The sequence below is a fragment of the Doryrhamphus excisus genome, chromosome 15 (assembly GCF_030265055.1).
Source record: "Doryrhamphus excisus isolate RoL2022-K1 chromosome 15, RoL_Dexc_1.0, whole genome shotgun sequence".
NCBI lineage: Eukaryota > Metazoa > Chordata > Actinopteri > Syngnathiformes > Syngnathidae > Doryrhamphus > Doryrhamphus excisus.
In genome coordinates, this window is record NC_080480.1 from 4,875,848 (window position 1) to 4,889,620 (window position 13,773).

Genomic DNA, 13,773 nt, shown 5'->3' on the forward strand with positions numbered 1-13,773 from the left:
AAAATATAAGGAATGGTGATTAAGGTTAGTGATAATAAAGATACAGTAAATAGAGAAGATAGATGGAATCATTCATTCATTCATTCATTTTCTACCGCTTTTCCTCACAATATAATAATAATAATAATAATAATAATAACAAAAATGTAGAGAATATGAAATACAAAATATTAAGTATTTAAACTAGCAAGAAAAACAAAGCTGCTGTGTTGACAACAGCGCTATTACGCCCTCTGCTGGTATTAAAGTGTAATGACCACCTAAGCAGACCTAAAAGGATTCCCCCTTGTCGTAATGTTTATATATTTGCTGTTTATATATTTATAGTGTTTGATTTTTCTTTGAAACCTTTAATGTTTTTATCTGCATCGTAAAGCACTTTCACTTTCATGCATTAGTAGTAATAGTAAATAAATATCATAATATAAAGTTATTGGTGTCGTCATTGTTATTACGTCATTCTTTTTCTTATTATTACATCATTTCATTTTTTTTCATTCATCGAACTGTGTAAAATCGCAGTTAAAGACACCTGACTAAACAGGATTATGTATTTAAATTATGTATTTAAAAAAATATTTTGAAAAATGTAACAGTTAGCGTTTGTGCTAAGCTAATTAAACACGGAACAGCGTCATTATGTAACAACACCACAGCTCATCGCGTGATTTGACCGGTGTAAAGCTACCTAATAATACACCACATTTCCTAATGAAGCCTTTTCAAAATAAAAGCAACCAGATGAGTTACAGGGTAAAAGGCATTTATGACTGGTGCTCGTTTCCCTTTCGCGACCGTGCTTCTTCAAGGTGGCTTGACACAGCCATATAGCAGCTGCTTGGACCGGTGGAAGCACGGAGGCGTTGACGCAGCCTACTGCCGCTGCTGGACACAACACAACCCGACGTCGGTTACTTTCGCTACCCTCATACCCGGTTGTCACGACCCCACGGAAGCGGGGCGAAGCGCGGGGCTTTTATCGTGGAGAATCCTGCTTCAAAATATGATCAAAAACGGACACCACAACCACAACCATAGGCACCCCCACCAGGTGAGCACGCCGGCCGGGAAGGACGTGGGCTCGACACCGGGAGCTGAAGCGTGTAGTCCCGAGAAGAGGAGACGGAGGGTCCGGGTGTGGTGCGATGGCTGGTGAGTGTTTTACCCGAAGACATGGTGGAATACGTACACTTATTTTTGACCATTTGACGGTGACATGTCGTGACATTAAAAAAAGGGGAGGGGGGGAAGCTTGGTGCAGTCTAGCTCAATTGTAGCCTCTTTGGCCACTTGATTAGGTACACCTGCATCATCCAATGCAACATCTGCAGCCATGCTGTTTCTCATCACAACAATAGGAAAATACTGTCAATTACATTGTTGTTGTGACACTACACAATAGGCCAATGGGTGGCCAACATGCAGCTCGGGGGTCATATACGGCCCACTGAGGGTGTTTCAACGCTCCTAACGTGCAAATGTAACCCGCAAATGCATACATGTGTAATATGTCATGTTAATAATCTTATACATATAGTGGATTGTTTCAGTTGTTTTCTTAAATATTCTTAGTAAATATTCTTTTTGTAATATTTTGGCTTTATTTTCATAACATTCAAACTTTTTTTCCCAAAAATTTCAACTTCATTTTTTATTTATTTATTTTGGGAACATACCAATTGTATTTCGACTAAAATTACATTATTTGTCCATGATGTTACAATTTTAGTCTCTAAAATGGATACCGTTTTCTTGTTAGAATACGTTATTCCAACCTAATTATTTTTTTGGTTGTTTTTTCAAACTTTTTTTCCACTAATTTAAAAAGAAATTCTCCTAATATAATATTATTATAAAAATACCTTCTTTTTGTAAACATACCAATTGTATTTCTACTAAAATGGCATAATTTGCCCCTAATATTAGTATAAGTTTATTCTCAGAAAATTGCTATATTTTTCTTCTTAGAAGACGTTATTCTAACCTAATTATTGTTTTGGTTGTTTTTTCCTTTAATATTTCAGCTTTATGCTGAAATAAGACGTTATTTTTCATGTAAAATTGCGCTTTACATCAGTTTTATTCTTAATATTTTGACTTTATTGTCATTTTTGCAATGGGCCGATAAAAAACTATCCCCGGGGCTGGATTGTTTCAGTTGTTTTCTTAAATATTCTCTGTAAATGTTCTTTTTTTAATATTTTGACTTTATTTTCATAACATTCAAACTTTTTTCCACTTATTTTTTAATTTTTTTCTCGTAATATAATATTATTATTTAAAAAAAATCTTCTTTTCGTGAACATACCAATAGTATTTCTACTAAAATGACATTATTTGTCCCTAATATTACAAGTTTATTCTCAGAAAATTGCTAAATTTTTCTTCTTAGAAGACGTTATTCCAACCTAATTATTGTTTTAGTTGTTTTTTTCCTTTAATATTTCAGCTTTATGCTGAAATAAGATGTTATTTTTCTTGTAAAATTGCGACTTACACCGGTTTTATTCTTAATATTTTGACTTTATTTTCATTTTTGCAATGGGCCAATAAAAAACTATCCCCGGGGCTGTACCCGGTCTCTAAATTTGTTACAGTTTTCTTGTTAGAAGACGTTATTCCAACCTAATTATTGTTTTAGTTGTTTTTTTTCCTTTAATATTTCAGCTTTATGCTGAAATAAGATGTTATTTTTCTTGTAAAATTGCGACTTACATCAGTTTTATTCTTAATATTTTGACTTTATTGTCAGTTTTGCAACGGGCCAATAAAAAACTATCCCCGGGGCTATACCCGGTCTCTAAATTTGTTACCGTTTTCTTGTTAGAAGATGTTATTCCAACCTAATTATTGTTTTGGTTGTTTTTTCCTTTAATATTTCAGCTTTATGCTGAAATAAGATGTTATTTTTCTTGGAAAATTGCGACTTACACCAGTTTTATTCTTAATATTTTGACTTTATTGTCAGTTTTGCAACGGGCCAATAAAAAACTATCCCCGGGGCTGCTATATTTCATTAGTTCCACCTTTCTTACTGCAGTATTTTACAAAATTAGGCAAGAATATGGAAATTGAAGGTAATGATTAATATTGAATTATTATTAATTATTAATTATCGCCACATGTTTTGCTTCTTATCCCCATCAGTTGTCTCTTTTATAGTTTTTGATGTTATCTGCGGAGTAGATAAGATCATGACTTTCAATAGGAAGTGATGCATTCGCTGTCATCAGTGTGTCGACCGCCATGGTTGTTACATCATCAACACAACGTTCACGATGACCCTTTAAGTTGCACGCCGGTTCTGCTCCGTGGCACAGCAGCAAAAGTCACTGTTTTGATTTTACGCGTGCGAAGGCCCGGGATTCCGGCGCCTTTTCACGCTTGGAATTGTTGTTATGTACGCGCGGCTTTGGAGCTGCTCTTTAGCGGAATGTTTCAGAATGTTTGGGATGCCAGAATATTAACCGCTGGGGTGAGCATGCAAAGAGAGCCAATGTCAACACGGCTCACGCTGTTCACAACTCAACTCAACCGGCCGACCACCTGCACCTGCCTCGCCACCGTGCAAACCCCCCCCCCCCCACGAAGCGGGACGGGTCTTTAGCGTTGTCAGCAGCATTCCAAGGAGAGAGCACACAATCGCGGCATCTGTCGAGGACGCTGCCGCCTTCTCTCCGCTCGCATTGGTCATGTGGGACTGTGGGGGGGTCAAAGGTCACTTGTCGGAGAAACATCAGCAAGGGGGGGTAAAGTCCTCCTCCATGCTGTCTTCTGCTGAGGTGGCATCAGTGCACACAGTCACTCACCTGATGCTTTAATGTGATATTTTTTTTATATATCAAACTGAATATTCTATTATATTTCTTAAATGTGCTATTATGGGGATTATTATTATCTTCATATTGTTTGATATCAAACATTCTATTTCTATTTTTTTATATATTTTTTTCAGTTATTTCTAATGAAATGAATGAAATCCCTCTCTTTTATAATGTGCAAAAATGTACATAAATAAACATAAAATAATGATTTTAATACAATAATATTACATTTTAAATTCTCAATAAATTAATGATGGATGACTGTTTTTTTATGCATAAAATGTATTTCTTATAATGGCCAGATAAGATAAAAATAAATACAAAAATATACAATTCCGTAAAAATCAGTAAATAAACCCATTAAATTATGAAATAGTGTTGTATTTTAAGTAAAAATAACTTTTTATATTCAACCATTTTAATATTAGAAATACATCAATCAAAAGGGGATGTTATCAAAATAAAATTACATTTTTTTTATAGTGGGTAAAAATTGACATAACTCATAAACATAATGTCAAATATTTAGTATTTTATTAAAATTAAAATGCAATTTGGATTTTTTTATGTATTCTAAAAAAATAAATGTATGTATGAGCAAATAAATATAAAGTGGACATAATTAAAATTCTAAATAAAAAAATAAACATTTTTTTTTTAAATCCTGTCTTTAATAATGGGTCAAAATGTAAACAAATACATACACATTTCACCTAATAAATATAGTATAAATAGTTCGAACTAAATATGTAGTATTTTATTAAAAGTACAATGCAATTTGGATTTTTTATGTATTCTAAATACATAAATAAATGTATGTATAAGCAAATAAATATAAAGTGGACATAATTAAAATTCTAAATAAAAAAATAAACATTTTTTTTTAAAATCCTGTCTTTAATAATGGGTCAAAATGTAAACAAATACATACACATTTCACCTAATAAATATAGTATAAATAGTTCGAACTAAATATGTAGTATTTTATTAAAAGTACAATGCAATTTGGATTTTTTATGTATTCTAAATACATAAATAAATGTATGTATAAGCAAATAAATATAAAGTGGACATAATTAAAATTCTAAATAATTATTTTTTAAATCCTGTCTTTAATAATGGGTCAGAATGTAAACAAATGCATACACATTTCACATTATAAATAAAGTATAAATAGTTTGAACTGAGAGGAACTCCTTGTGTATGGGCCAATAAATATGATATTAAAAAAAGAAGACAATATAATATATCAGGGCGTTGAGGAAGTGCTTTTGTTATCTTGAGTAGCTCAGGCCACGTCCGTCTGGGTGTCCACTGACAGGCCTGTTCATAAATAATTCATCATCTCACTGTGACCCGGTCACACTGTGTTGGCTGCTGGAAGAAAAGGACATGGGTGGACTTTTTCTTTCCCGTGTGTTTGTTTGTTTGTTTGTGTCCGTGGTCTTAAGTAAGACCACGTGGTTCTCATGGAGACTCGTCGTCTTCCTTCATTCACAGACAAATGGCTTTTTGACCATTGTTGTTAGATACTGTCGAGTTTCCTACATCAGCACAAGTTGAGTTCAGTGTGTGTGTGTGTGTGTGGGGGGGGGGGGGTTACGCTTGTAAAATTACAGCTGTTGTTTTGCTTTTCTGCTGGTTTTTTTCTATTTTTATTGTAATTTTTTTGGTACCATTTTCTGCAGCCTAATTTTCCCAAAATTACAACTTTATTCATTGTTATTTTTGTTTTTAATGATATTTAACGACATTTTGTTGACACTACAATTACATTTTTCATCTAAAAATGTGACTTTATTCTTGTAAAATTACAGCTGTTGTTTTGCATTTCTGCTGGGTTTTTTTTTTTACTATTTTTATTTTTAATTTTTTGGGAACATTTTCTGCAGCCTAATTTTCCCAAAATTACAACTTTATTCATTATTAATAATATAATATTAATATTAAATAATATTCTTTATTTATTTTTTTACATATATTTTATTATTGCGTTTTAAATATTAAATATATATTAAATATATATTATAATATTTATGTTAAATATATATTAAATATATTATAATATTTATTTTAAATATATATGTAAAATAAAATGTTTTCTCAGAACTAACTCTCCAAAAAAAATAGTTTGATGTACAATGACAGTAATAATATTTTAAATCTATGCAACTAAAATTACTCATTACTTTACTCATAATATTATGCATTTATTCTCCTAAAATTGTGGCTTTTTTCCACATTAGAATAGGACTTTTTCTTAATATTTCGGACTTTATGCTTGTAAAATTACAGCTGTTGTTTTGCATTTCTGCTGTTTTTTTATTTTTATTTAAACTTTTTTGGTTACATTTCCTGTAGCCTAATTTCCCCAAAATTACAACTTTATTCATTGTTATTTTTGTTTTTAATGGTATATATATATATATAGGTATGAAGGTATGAATATATATAGGTATGAACGCTGATTGTATTGTGTTGTGTCTCCCAGCTATGACATGGTCCACTACGGTCACTCCAACCAGCTGCGGCAGGCCAAGGCCATGGGGGATTACCTCATCGTGGGCGTGCACACGGACGGTAAGGACAACGTGTCACTGTGACTGGTTGTTGGGGGGACGGGGGGGGGGGGGGTTCTAAATAGAAGCCCCAGTGGTTGCAAAATAGGGCATTTTGCTTTTTTTTTTAGTGCTTTTACGCTAAAAAAATGTACACATTACATTATAGTATATTCCAATATTCCATGAATAAATAGGAAGTCAATAATAGTCTTCTTTTCTATTATTCAGTCTACTGTATTGGATAATAGGAATGTCAAGATGACTATAGGGGTGTTATTTCATATCTAGAGGGCTCTAACAAGGTTAAAAAAAAACATTTAGAAACCAAAACCAAACCAATTTTCTATGCTCTAACTATGAAAATATTCCATGAATAAACAGGAAGTCAATAATAGTTTTCTTTTCTGTTATTCAATCTACTGTATTGGATAATAGGAATGCAAAGATGACTATAGGGGTGTTATTTCATGTCTAGAGGGCTCTAACAAGGTAAAAAAACCATTTTGAAACCAGTTTTCTGTGCTCTAACTATGAAAATATTCCATGAATAAATAAGGAATTCTACCTGGCGGGATTTCACCTGGAAGTGATTAAACGCATGAAGTAATTAAGGGTCATGTGACGAGACTACAGCTCGTACGCCCGGAATTGTTCTGACGATGTCGTTTGGGTTTTCCAGGCGAGATCACGAAGCACAAGGGCCCGCCCGTTTTCACTCAGGAGGAGCGCTACAAGATGGTGCGGGCCATCAAATGGGTGGACGAGGTGGTGGAGGGAGCGCCCTACGTCACCACGCTGGAGACCATGGACAAGCACAACTGCGACTTCTGCGTGCACGGAGGTACGGCGTCCGCGGACACACTTCTCATCAGGGGCACGCTTCTCATTTGCCGGCTCTCTTGTTTGTTCGCAGACGACTTAACGCTGACGGTCGACGGCAGGGACACGTACGAGGAAGTGAAAGAGTCCGGACGCTACAGGTACGGCTCTCGCCTTTTGTCATGGCGATACAGAGCGAAAGAGCGAAAGTGAAAGAATGAGCGCCACATTGTAGCAATCTCTTGGAGGAATTGTTCTTTGAGCCGCGACCTTGGGAGGCCAAAAATGCAGATTAGACCGTTTCGGGGTTTGGACGCGTACCGACATTCCACACGCCTCGCTACTCTGTTTGGCCATTCTGGCTCAAGGCGCCTTTTGATGCTTTCCTTGTTGTGATTCACGGTCCGACGCCACGCCACGCCACGCCACGGCAATCATGGCTGTTCAGCTGTCGGGGCCACATTCCCTCCGTCTTACGAATTCAGCGATACATCAGGGGGCGGTCCTTAATCCAATCAGGAACAGACGTGTTACCACGCTTCCTTCCGAATAGGTAGATGTCTTCGATGTCCGCCACGGAAAGAAGAATCGCCAGGCTCACGACCTTCTACTACCCCCCTAAAAAAAAAAAATGTTTAAATATTAAATATATGCTATAATATTTATATTAAATATATATTAAATATATTATAATATTTGAATAAAATATTATTTAATATTTATAAATATAAATAATATTTATTAAATATATGTAAAATAAAATATGTGTTCTTATAACTAATTCTCCAAAAATGAAAATATTTTGATGTACAATGACAGTAAAAATATTTAATTCATTCAACTAAAATAATATTATTTTTACTCATAATATTCTCAGTTTATTCTCCTAAAATTGTGGCTTTTTTCACGTTAGAATAGGACTTTTTCTTAATATTTCGGACTTTATGCTTGTAAAATTACAGCTGTTGTTTTGCATTTCTGCTGGTTTTTTTCTATTTTTATTTTTAAAAATTTGGTAACATTTTCTGCAGCGTAATTTTCCCCCAAATTACAACTTTATTCATTGTTATTTTTGTTTTTAATGATATTTCACGACATTGGCAAATTCACTGCTGTGTTTTTGTGCAATGACAATAAAGGATGTCTAGCTATCCATCCATCCATTTATTACTACTTAAAAAAAACATTTCTTTAATATTTCAACTGCATGTCACTACAATAGCATTTTTCATCTAAAAATGTTTTTTTTTAGTTTGACTTTATTCTTGTAAAATTACAGCTGTTGTTTTGCATTTCTGCTGTTTTTTTCTATTTTAATTTTAATTTTTTGTAACATTTTCTGCAGCCTAATTTCCCCAAAATTACAACTTTATTCATTGTTATTTTTATTTTTAATGATATTAACAACATTTCGTTGGCAAATTCACTGCTGTGTTTTTGTGCCGTAACAAGATTAAAAAAAACCTTTCTTTAATATTTCAACTGCATGTCACTACAATGAAATTTTTCCATCTAAAAATGTTTTTTATTTTGACTTTATTTTGATTTTATTTATCTATATTTTTATATCTATATATCTATATTATTATATCTATATATGATTTTCTATATCTATATATCGGGCATCTCTGTGTGGAGTTTGCATGTTCTCCCCGTGCATGCGTGGGTTTTCTCCGGGTACTCCGGTTTCCTCCCACATTCCAAAAACATGCTAGGTTAATTGGCGACTCCAAATTGTCCATAGGTATGAATGTGAGTGTGAATGGTTGTTTGTCTATATGTGCCCTGTGATTGGCTGGCGACCAGTCCAGGGTGTACCCCGCCTTACACCCGAAGACAGCTGGGATAGGCTCCAGCACCCCCCGCGACCCTCGTGAGGAAAAGCGGTAGAAAATGAATGAATGAATGAATTATTAAAATGTATTATTATTATTATTATTATTATTATTATTATTATTATTATTATTATTATTATTATTATTATTATTATAAAATTACAGCTGTTGTTTTGCATTTTTTTCTATTTTAATTTATTTTTTTTTGGTAACATTTTCTGCAGCCTAATTTCCAAAATTACAACTTTATTCATTGTTATTTTTGTTTTTAATGATACTAACAACATTTCGTTGGCAAATTCACTGCTGTGTTTTTGTGCAATGACAATAAAGGACGTCTATCTATCCATCCATCCATTTATTACTACTTAAAAAAAATATTTTGACTTTATTCTTGTAAAATTACTGCATATTTTTCGGTCTAAACTCGCGATTTATACATGCAGACCAGAAGGTGGCGCCAAACTCATTCACCTTGTCGTTGCAGAGAATGTAAGAGAACACAGGGAGTTTCAACCACCGACCTGGTTGGCAGGATGCTTCTCATGACAAAAGCACACCACAGCAACATCGTGAGTACATTGGCTCTCGTGTGGTACGTTGGTAGACCTCTAAGAACTCCTGTCCACCTCTTCTAGGACGCCTCCAACTACCAGCAGCACCCAGACAGCTTTGGGAAGGTTGGTATGGATTGTCACCATGTGATCATGTAGATGTGTCCGAGACCAAGTCACTTATCTGTACTGTGGCGTGTCTGTTTTGGATTACGGGACTCCAATGGTCAGAAGAACCACAGTCCCTGGACGGGGGTCTCTCAGTTCCTGCAGACCTCCCAAAAGATCATCCAGTTCGCTTCGGGCCGGGAGCCGCAGCCTGGCGACACCATCATCTACGTGGCCGGGTCCTTTGACCTCTTCCGTATCTTTCACAGCGGACAGCGAGACATTCAGGGACCTCTCTTCGTTATCGAATCTTTAATGAAGTCTGTAGGTTTATCATATACGTGACATATAGCCAAATATTTATTTTAAATATTTAAGTTATATTATAGTAGTAATATATAGTAATATTTAATATTTTAAGTATTTAAATAAAATAGTAAATGAAAAATATACATTTTTTTAATATACAAGCTAACTGCTTATTAATTGTATAGGAAAAATTCATTTAAATATTGTAAAATATACTCCAATATTTAATATAGTCAAGTTATTTTTCTATAATTAATTATATCAACACATTTTGTGTTTTTGATTAGTTTTTTCACTGTTGGTGTTTTCTTCATATTGATTTGGTCCGTTAAGGGCAGGAGGTGTTCAAAGTGCAGTTTGCGGCTCACAAATGTTTTTTAAATTTTATCGTGGCACATTTAAAAAATGTTGTTTTCCAAGAAAAACACCAATAACAAAAGCCAAAATGGAAAAAGTCGTCAGTAATCTTACAAGAATAACGTCCAAATTTGAAGAGAAAAACATAACGAGTGAATGGTTGTTTGTCTATATGTGCCCTGTGATTGGCTGGCCACCAGTCCAGGGTGAAAGGTAGGACAAAAATTGTGAAATCAGGTGAAAAAGTGCGAAAATTTTCGAGATTTTTAAAATTATTATTTTATTTTTAGAAAAAAAATTCCAGGAATAAAATAGCTTTTTGTCTTGTAATTAGTTGTGTCAATGTAAATTCTCCTTGGAATATTCAGATTTTTTCCTCATAAAATTACCAATTTTTCTTTACTTTTTTTTTGCAATATTAGCATTTTTTTCCCTCTCTTTTTTGCAATAATGCAAATTTTCCGTATTTGCTGAAAATGTGTTTTTATCACATTCAAACTTTTTGTCCATAGGTATGAATGTGAGTGTGAATGGTTGTTTGTCTATATGTGCCCTGTGATTGGCTGGCCACCAGTCCAGGGTGTACCCCGCCTCTCGCCCGAAGACAGCTGGGATAGGCTCCAGCACCGCCGCCACTGCGACCCTTGTGAGGATAAGCAGTAGAAAATGAATGAATGAGTTTCATCTCAATCAACTAAGAACATATTAGTTATGACATGACCCTTGACCCCTGCCAGACATCGGCCATGTGGACTTCCTGCGGGCGGTGCACCAGCTGGCGGAGAAGCCGTACATCATCGTGGGTCTGCACTTCGACCAAGTGAGTGTCGCTTAGACTTCACCGAGTGAATATGGCGCACTCTCTCCTCACGTCTTCTTTCGCTTTGGCAGGAAGTGAATCGCTACAAAGGGAAGAACTACCCCATCATGAACGTCCACGAGAGGACGCTCAGCGTCCTGGCTTGTCGAGTGCGTTTCCCACACGCTTGCACTGTGACTCGTTTACAAAGCCGACCTCCTTTTAAGCGTTTTGTCTTTATAGTACGTCTTCGAGGTGGTGATCGGCGCTCCGTTTGCGGTCACAAAAGATCTGCTGGATCATTTGAAGGTACGAGTGGATCCATTATCATTCTCTGCATGCTCCGAGTCTGCTCTCACCTGAATAGCGACCATGCCTTATTCCGTAGGTGGACCTTGTATGCCACGGAAAGACGCATATATACCCAAGCAAAGATGGATCCGACCCCTATGCCGTAAGAACGTAATCCGTAGATGTTGTACCTGAAGATGGCGAGGCTGTGATGTCATCCTCTTACCCTGCAGGCACAATGACACGTTGTCACGTGCAGTGATGAATATAGAGCATTTCAGCATGGAATATTTATATATTTTTCCTCTCTTTGTATTCAGGTGCCCAGAAAGCAAGGGATCTTGCGCACCGTCGACAGCGGGAACGTCCTCACCACAGACGCCATTGTGCAGAGAATAACTAAAAACAGGTGATCTGCTCTCCCATGTATTTTTCAATAGTTGGACTGATCCTGCAACTTATATATGTCCAAATACGTACAGTAAATGGTAATGGTTTTATGTCATTTGAACATGCATCAGATTACAATTGAATGCATCCCATAATCAGTTCACAGTTCCACATGTCCAAAAGGAGTAGGAAGAAGCAAAGCTTATTAAATCCTACCCCTCCATCTGGTACTTTTACAATCAGTAACTGTTACATTTGTTCACTTCCTGCTTTCCATAATGCAGTTTAAGTTTTTTTTTTGTTTTGTTTTTTTTAAATAATGTACCTCGTACCGAAGTATGAGGTGATATGACCATCCAATGACATAATGTGTACCATAGTAAGTGTCAATATAGTGATATATATAGCACATCATGACTGGTTCAAGACTCTTCATCCTTGTATTTAGCAAACATCAACTGCTTGTATTGTTTCTTGAATTGGCTCATCGTTGTGCATTGTTTGAGTTCCTTACTCAATCCATTCCGTAGTTTGATTCCACGTACTGAAATGCTATGGCTTTTTAACATAGTTTTTGCTGTACATTTAGCGAAAGCAGGAAGTGAACAAATGTAACAGTTACTGATTGTAAAAGTACCAGATGGAGGGGTAGGATTTAATGACCTTTGCTTCTTCCTACTCCTTTTGGACATGTGGAACTGTGAACTGATTATGGGATGAATTTAATTGTAATCTGATGCATGTTCAAATGAAATAAAAACATTACCATTGCCATAAGTTCTTCACATATCTACATGGGTTGGTTCAATAAATGTCAACTATCAAAGTAGCCCCGACATCCTTGTACATTATTTCCAGTATATGGCCCTCGGTAGCGAAACTACAGACACCCCTGCGTGGTATAATTTTTTTTTTTATGATTAAAAACAATTTTATGTGTGCATTCAGGCTGCTTTTCCAAGCCAGGAACCAGAAGAAGGAGGCCAAAGAGATCGCCGTGATCGAGGCCATGCAGCGACACCAAGTAGCGGACCAGTGATGGAGGCCAGGCTGTGTTGTGGATACGGAATGAATCGAAAGTCATGGAGAGAAAAAGAAAAGCGGGATGGAATCATGTGCAGTAGATCCTGCTGCCTGTTTTCCTTCGTCTCGTCTATAGCTCATGTATAGACAAGAAAATGTTTCAAATGCTTCTATATTTTTCTTGCCTGCCGATTATGATTTCAAAGTGTTTTAAGATGGGATTCGGACTTGCAAGGGGCAAGAGGGGGAGGACTTTTAATTGCGGGACTGAACCGTAGCAAGGCAGGGATGTACTTGCAACAAGAAGCTCTGATGGACCTCATGGGATCCTCCGTATCGGACTACACTGACATTTCACTCACCCTCTTCCCTGTTGGAGTTTATTTCCCTGAAACTAAAACCACTACCACTACAACTCCACTGTGGAGAGTTGACGTTTCACTTTCAGGGAACACTTTTTCCCCATCAGGGGTCATTTTAGTGTGTATCAACTCCTCCCGTGGGTCATAATACATTTATGAAAAGGACACATAATGCTCTGATGGTTTTACAATTTTCCCCCAGTATGAAATGGGAGTGAATATTTTATTTTTGGTAGTATATTATACTCATTATCTATCTCGCTGTATGACTTAATGTATATATGTGTACATTAAAAACCGAATAACATGCCTGTATATCCATTTGGGATGTGTAGGCAATAATGTCATACAAACTGGACTGCAGTATATATTTACTGTTGACAATAACAACATGATTTCATCAACTTATCATTTGTGGGACTTTGTTTTATTATTATGTTATGACCTTTAGTCAGGGGCGGTACGTGGCTGAGATTGTGCTCAAGAACAAGTACGAGTCTCAAACACAAACGCACACACAGAAAACGGAATTAAATGAAAT

General features: G+C 35.7%; 1 protein-coding gene across 2 annotated transcripts; it reads left to right on the forward strand.

The window, feature by feature from the left end:
• Positions 1-852: 852 nt before the first annotated feature.
• On the forward strand, positions 853-13,701 carry LOC131103678 (ethanolamine-phosphate cytidylyltransferase-like). 2 transcript variants are annotated; one of them, XM_058050137.1, is made up of 13 exons: positions 853-1,152; positions 6,316-6,404; positions 7,065-7,226; positions 7,299-7,365; positions 9,527-9,611; positions 9,678-9,719; positions 9,825-9,957; positions 11,105-11,187; positions 11,259-11,336; positions 11,410-11,475; positions 11,555-11,620; positions 11,778-11,866; positions 12,796-13,701. In XM_058050137.1, the coding sequence occupies exons 1-13, from the start codon at positions 1,004-1,006 to the stop codon at positions 12,884-12,886; spliced, it is 1,200 nt and encodes a 399-aa protein (XP_057906120.1). In that variant the 5' UTR covers positions 853-1,003; the 3' UTR covers positions 12,887-13,701. The 2 variants fall into 2 exon arrangements, with proteins under 2 accessions (XP_057906120.1, XP_057906119.1); XM_058050136.1 differs by having other exon boundaries at positions 9,678-9,718; positions 9,809-9,957; positions 12,796-13,700.
• Positions 13,702-13,773: the final 72 nt, after the last annotated feature.

Excerpts from the sequence above, each read along its gene's own strand:
- LOC131103678 (XM_058050136.1), top strand. The coding sequence starts at position 1,004 with ATGATCAAAAACGGACACCACAACCACAACCATAGGCACCCCCACCAG. Across the intron at positions 9,958-11,104 it reads CGGGTCCTTTGACCTCTTCC|ACATCGGCCATGTGGACTTC; the intron begins GTATCTTTCACA and ends GACCCCTGCCAG. Across the intron at positions 11,867-12,795 it reads CAGAGAATAACTAAAAACAG|GCTGCTTTTCCAAGCCAGGA; the intron begins GTGATCTGCTCT and ends GTGTGCATTCAG.